At 39.8% G+C, this 7,036-nt stretch overlaps 1 protein-coding gene across 1 annotated transcript; it reads left to right on the forward strand.

Annotated features, from left to right (window-relative positions):
* The first annotated feature begins 223 nt into the window (after positions 1-223).
* On the forward strand, positions 224-6,087 carry LOC129261839 (ileal sodium/bile acid cotransporter-like). The gene is made up of 4 exons (XM_054899874.2): positions 224-818; positions 2,478-2,671; positions 3,373-3,577; positions 4,671-6,087. The coding sequence occupies exons 1-4, from the start codon at positions 582-584 to the stop codon at positions 5,127-5,129; spliced, it is 1,095 nt and encodes a 364-aa protein (XP_054755849.2). The 5' UTR covers positions 224-581; the 3' UTR covers positions 5,130-6,087.
* The last annotated feature ends 949 nt before the right edge of the window (positions 6,088-7,036 follow it).

Here is a 7,036-nt window from a genome sequence, read left to right on the forward strand (position 1 = left end):
ATTTGCCCATTACCTTAACGTGGTTGATATACATAAAGACACTTCAACTATAATAGGCCAAACGAGCGCAATATCGGAAAAATCAACCGGCAACGTTTAAAGTGTTTTGTTTTTTTGTTTTTTTACCAAAGCCAAAAGGTTATTTTTTATAGCAATATAGCCTGTGCTTTGGACGATGTCGATAGACTATTCTTCCCATCGGCCCCAGATGACCCTGCTTTTTATGATTCTTCGTTCTTCCTTTTTATCCATTTTCCATTACTGTGCAGTTCATTGGTGTACATATAGGCACGGACCACTACAGTCATTAACTCCGGTGTTGATTCTATTTTGGTGTTATAGTTCAACACCTTATATGTGTGATTTTACAGCACACTCGTAAATTTTACACTGTATATTTGGTGTTTGTTCAATCTCGAGAGTGTAATTTCAACATCAGGATGTGGTCCTCTAGTAGTCAGTTTTAACACCCCACAGTGACTTCATGCACCTTAACTATAGGCACCGTCTTTCAAATCACTATTTTTATGTCAAGCAATCGATCTCCCGTAATTTAGTGATCGAACTTTTAAGAGGACAACATGGCTTATTTCGAAACATCCACACTGATGCTATCTGATGAGGGATTTTTTTCTAAAGACGTTGTCATGGTAACGGAGACGGATAACTGGACGACCACCGGTCAATACCTTCCTCCATCACCACCTTCTTACATCGCAGCCTTGAAAAAAGCAAATAAGTATACTCTGATCACAATCCTTATCTTCCTCATGCTAGCCATGGGTTGCGTGGTCAAACCTAGCGATTTTAAAGAAGTGGTAAGTTATTTTATTTATCAATTTATCTTGTTCTTTTAAAGTCCATTTGACTTTTATTAAAGGGATGGTTCGTGCTAAACATATTTATATCGTAATACGTAGAGTAAAATTCACTGAGCAAAATGCCGAAAATTTCATAAAAATCAGATAACAAATAATAAAGTTATTGAAGTTTAACGTTTAGCAATATTTTGTGAAAACATGAATATTCATTAGGTGGGCTGATGATGTCACATCCCCACTTTCCGTTTTCTTATGTTATTACATAAAATCATATTTTTTTCATTATTTCATACTTGTGTGAATAATATGTCTCCCTGATAATGAAATAAGTTGCAGCAATAAATATCTAATACACTAAATCAGTTGTCAATCCAATTTTTCTAGTCCTTGGAGGAAAATAATTGAATAAACATAATTTCATATAATAAAATACAAAAGAACAAGTGGAGATGTGACATCATCAGCCCACCTAATGAATATTCATGACGACTGTTTTCACAGAATATTGCTAAACTCTAAAATTCAATAACATTGTTATATGTTATCCGATTTTGATAAAATTTTCGGCATTTTGCTTAGTGAATTCTATACTCTATTCATTAAGCTATAAATACTTTCAGTCCGGACCATCCCTTTAAATTCATCGTTTTCACGAGTTACTAGCACGATTCCTCGACTTATAACTCATTCCCACGAGTTAGAAGTCAATGGAACGAGTTATTAAGGAGAGGGATCGAGCTATTAAGTAGATGGAAAGAGTCATTAAGTCAAGGGAACGAGTTTTAAGTCAAGGGAACGAGTTATAAGTAGAGGGAACGAGTTTTAAAGTAGAAAGAACGAGTCATTATGTCGATGGAACGAGTGTTAAGTCAATGGATCGGAACGAGTTATAAGTCAATGGAACGAGTTTTAAAGTAGAGAGAACGAGTCATTATGTCGATGTAACGAGTTGTAAAGTAGAAGGAACGAGTCATTATATATGTCGATGGAACGAGTTTTAAGTCAAAGGAACGAGTTATATAAGTCAAGCAAACTCCTGGGAACGATCGGGGGTGGGGAGGGCATATGTCATCATAAGGTTCCGTACTTAAACTTGTAAACGTTGTATAAAAAAGGCCGAGTCTTCACTGAAAAAATTAAGTTACACTTTATCATGTATATAACATTATGATTCTGATTTTCAACCGAAATAAACAATCAGTATTTTTTTCTTAAAATTAAATTCAGTCAGTATTGCTTAGTGCACTCTTCGATGAATGTGTGAGCGACACAAATTATAGCATTACATTGATTCTGAATTTTAATTCATTCGGGCTATAGCAGACAACGTGATCACCTCTATAATAATGGTATAAAAACTCTGTTGCTGTCTTTATCCACTACTTTATTTCTCCATCTTGCTACTAACTGAAGGTTACATTTCTCTCTTCATCCAATATCTAAAAGTTTAATCAGTTTTTTTAACAAGTGCATGAATACGCATAATTCATCATTATCGTCAGAACCAATCAACAAAGATTATGAACTATCACAATGCTTATGCGTAAACATATTCATTATATAGTCATTCACACGAATCAATTTAGAACGACCCGAAAAGGAAATATTTTTGTTTTCCACTTTTTTAATTATCATTATTTTCATATTTTTGTCCAGTTACGCGTACCGAAGAGTGTACTGATCGGGATGTTATGCCAGTTCGTCTTGATGCCACTGTCTGCTTTCTGCCTAGCTCTCGCCCTGTCCTTACCGGCGCCCATGGCGTTAGGGGTACTCGTCATGTCATGCTGCCCTGGAGGAACCGTCTCTAACCTCTTCACCTTCTGGACAAAGGGAGACGTATGTCTCAGGTGGGTTTTATAATCGCGGCCGGCACCAGGATATTTTGATGGAGGGGGTAGGGACAAGACGACCTAAACGTGTGACGTCATATTTATTCTCATTTGAATTGTGGAGGCATTATAGAGTGAGCCAACCTAGACCTCTTTTTATACCATGTATACCCTCACTCTTCTTTCTTCCATATCTCCTTCTGTCTCATCATCATTTCCCATTTTGTTAAAATAATATCACCAAGTGGCGCCTATCCTGTTCATAGAAGAGAATGGTGGTGGTCGATTGTCTAAGAAGAAGAAGAAGAAGAAGAAGAAGAAGAAAGAAGAAGAAGAAGAAGAAGAAGAAGAAGAAGAAGAAAGAAGAAGAAGGAGAAGGAGAAGGAAAAGAAGAAGAAGAAGAAGAAAAAGAAGGAGAAGAAGAAGAAAAAGAAGAAGAATAAAAGATGAAGAAGAGGACGAGAAGGTGGAAGAAGAAAAAGCAGCATTAGTATGTAGTAGTAGGAGTAGTAGTAGTAGCAGTAGTAGAAGTAATAGTAGTAGTAGTAGTATATAGTAGTAGTAGTATAGCCTAATAATAGTTGTCGCACCTGTGACTGATAATTTTGTTCCTAAGATTAAAAGGACCGCTGTGGTCAATAATTATCTATTGAAATATCGTATTGTTTTTAAGATGCAATTAAAAGATCAGATGATGATGAATGAATCTTTAATTTCAGCATCACCATGACGACCATCTCGACCGTAGCCGCCATTGGGCTCATGCCTCTGAACCTGTTCATCTACAGTCGAAGATGGACCGATGACAATGCCGTCATCCCATTCGTCAGCATCATCACAGCTCTGGTGTCCATCGTAATCCCAGTAACGATTGGGATGTTCATTCGATGGAAGAGAATAGAGTGGACATGGTTCATTTCAAAGGTTACTTGAAAGCAGGGGCTGCGCTACAGGGGGGGGGGGGGCAGGAAAGGCGGCCGCCCCTATTGTTCAAGTAATGGGAAAAAGAAGAAACGCAGTGAGCAAAAGAAAAAAGAAAGAGACAGGAAAGAAGGGCATTAAAAGTAAAGGAGTAGGTTGTGTTACTCTATATTATTTCTGTAATTATTATTTTTTTTAATTAGGCTGTCTTGCCTCCTTCCTATCATAATTCCGGGCGCCGTCCCTTGTTGATACCAAAGTGGTCAATCGAACTGCAAAACGTTGAATTATAACATCTTTGGTTGAGGAGGTGTGGTATGTCATGTATGGAGGCACCAAAATGTTCTAGCCACAGTAAATGTTTGTGATCAATCGATACAAAAAATACCAGTGGCCAATCAATACCGTCGTAGTATGTGTGCGTTTTCCAAAACTCTGACCAAGATTGAACCCATAAGAGTGGTTATTTCATAATTGCAATTCATAGCAAGGCATTTTACGATAATATCCCCTCAAACTCTTTGTTTGACCAGCAGGCATTTCCAGAGACTCCATTTATTTGCGCGAATTCCCTTGCTTAGTTACCTTGAAATCTGCTTGGATATGAAAATTCAATTGCAGTTTTTAAAAAGGTGTTTGGGCGGGAGAAAGATCATTTTAAGGGGAAGAAAATACATCTTAAGCGGGAGAAACAGAACCTGGGCGGGAGATATATAAATCTCAAGCGGGAGAACGTGAGATTTTGGGAATAAAGGCTTTCGGCGGGAGATCTCCCGCCGAAAGCGGGAGAGTTGGAGTCTCTGCATTTCGCGAAGGGAAATTATCCAAGAAAGTATTTATCAGACAGTAAACATACTAGCAACTTATCTTCCCAGCCAATCAAAATCGAGGAAAGTTGTCGGATCTGAAAACTTGTCGGACGAAGACTGTTGATCAAACGCTCTCCAGAAAAAACGACAAAATTTGTTTCATACGACGGGTTAGCCGGGACCCTGGGAAGAGTACCTTTAATATTTTCACATCTGAAAAATAGCTCCCAATTAAATGGCATATTGTCTTATATACTCCTTATATATTTTGCCATCATTACTCTTAGGTTGGGAGCATCCTAGGCCTTCTGGGAATAGCCACAAGCATCATCCTCACGGCAATCATCAACCCCGGGATGTACTCCGTCTCCTGGCAAGTTTGGATCTGCGTCCTCACCCTCCCTGCCTTGGGCGCCGCCCTCGGTTATCTCCTCTCCTGGGCCCTACGCCGCCCGCCCGCACACTGCCGTACCATCGCTTACGAGACGGGTCTCCAGAACGTCTCCCTGGCCCTGACCCTGATCGTCCTGACGTTCGAAGGTTCACCCATCATGTTTCAGGTCTTCACCTACCCGTCCCTCTACGGTCCCGTCATGATGGTAGAAGGACTCATCGGGGTCGCGGTCTACAAGATCGTGGTGAGACGTACCGGCAGCCATGAAGGCGGACCCGTCGCCGACAATGGTTGGATGAAGAAGGACATCAACTCCGAAGACGCTTGCTCTGCCCTCGATTCCAAAATCTAATGCTATGGTCACAACCAACGAAACCGACTCCAAACCAATCCGATGATATTGACCTGTTGACCTATGCTTATCGTAGAAAGTAACATTATATTCGTCCTATGGGTTACAGCCCGATAGACCGCGGGTCCGATAGTCCGCGGGTCCGATAGACCGCGGGTCCGATTGAACGCGGGTCCGATAGACCGCGGGTCCGATAGTCCGCGGGTCCGATAGTCCGCGGTGTGTGTAAAATTATGATCAGGATATAGTGAGATCCAATGTCATCAAGAGGTCAAAGGTCAATGATACGAGACCATGGGGTTCTATAACGATGACCCAAAGGCCAATCGCCCCCTGACAACTACTTCAAGGAAAATATTATCCCCATATTTTTATCGTCGGGGACTGTTACCCCCCCCCCCCGGAAATTTACCCTCTAGACGCCAATTACCCCTAGTACGGAGCCTTTCAAATGCCATTGACTTGATGACATGGCGAGATATTTTATCTTGCCATGTCGACTAAATAAGCTTATTATGTCCGCATGGCGAGATACGTTATTCTGCCAAGTCCACATATAAAAAGTTATACGTCAACATGGTGAGATATTTTATCTTGCCAAGTCGACTTGTAACAAGTTATATGTCAACATGGCGATATATCGGGATTCTCGCCGGGACTTGTACACTTCATATCTCGCCATGTCGACATATCGACTTGACAAGATAGAATATATCGCCATGTCGAAATAATAAGCTTATTGATTATACATGGCAAGATAAAGCATCACGCCATGTCGTCACGTCGATGGCATTTTAAAGGCTCCGTACTAAGGGTAATTGTCTGGAGGGTAAATTTCCGGGGGTAACTGTAGTAACAGTCCCCGGCGGTAAAAATATGGGGATCGTATTTTCCTTGAAGTAGTTGTCAGGGGATGATTGCCCTAATTGGTCTCACTATACAGGCAATTAAAAAACGATTTTTGGGGGTTTCAATTTGGTTTAACTTCTATCCAGAGTAGGCCCTACTAGAATATTGTGTGAACGGGAGCTGTTGTTTCTTTACTAGTTGTTTTAGAATAGCCTTCAATAATATTAATGATAACTTCTTGGGAATAATGCAATCTCGAAGCAATCGACTCATTCTCCTCATTAGTGGCGTATTTATTCAGCATGGGTGCACGGGGGTGGGGGGTTCTTGTTGAACTTTTGTAGAGGGCACCAAGAAAAAAAATAAATAAATGAAATGGGGGGGGGGTAGAAGATAAAGAATATCTGAGATTTTATTTTTAAAAACACATTGAGGTATTTCACAAGGCCTAAATAAATAATGAGAACGCGAAGTGCGATCTGATCTTTTTTTTATATTTCATGTATTTTATCCTGAAAGCCTAATTCTGGGGGCGGACCCAGCTTCCGCAAATAAGGAGGGGGGCGAATTTTTTCACCCATATTTTCCCCGATCGGCCGCTCAATGTTGATTTTTTTTGTTTGGTTTCTTTGAAGGGGTTGTTCCAGTGGCGTAATGAGCCAACAATTTTGAGGGGGCTCGATATGGCGTATCGCATAAAATCAATAAGAAGTTTCCAGTGAGCGAAGCGAGCAAGCAAATATGCTGACATTTTTATTACAAAAATACAAGGTTGTGATAGATTTTTACATAATATTTGGAAAATAATATCATATTTCATCCTAATCCCTTTCCTTTTCTCTCTCTTTTTTTTCTTGGTCGTGATTCTTTTTTCTTTTATTTTATTTATTTATTTTTTTTTTTTTTGGGGGGGGGGGCAAAACGCCCATGTCCTAACAGTCATTTCCTAGCTTTACTTTATAAACAACATAAATGTGTAATAATCTCATAAGCCCTATGCAAGCTAAAAAAAATGAAATTTCATGTATTTTGTCCTGAAAATTGAAAATTCTGGGCAA

This window comes from Lytechinus pictus, chromosome 5, assembly GCF_037042905.1.
Source record: "Lytechinus pictus isolate F3 Inbred chromosome 5, Lp3.0, whole genome shotgun sequence".
Classification (NCBI taxonomy): Eukaryota; Metazoa; Echinodermata; class Echinoidea; order Temnopleuroida; family Toxopneustidae; genus Lytechinus; species Lytechinus pictus.

Excerpts from the sequence above, each read along its gene's own strand:
- LOC129261839 (XM_054899874.2), top strand. The coding sequence starts at position 582 with ATGGCTTATTTCGAAACATCCACACTGATGCTATCTGATGAGGGATTT. Across the intron at positions 819-2,477 it reads CTAGCGATTTTAAAGAAGTG|TTACGCGTACCGAAGAGTGT; the intron begins GTAAGTTATTTT and ends ATTTTTGTCCAG. Across the intron at positions 2,672-3,372 it reads AAGGGAGACGTATGTCTCAG|CATCACCATGACGACCATCT; the intron begins GTGGGTTTTATA and ends CTTTAATTTCAG.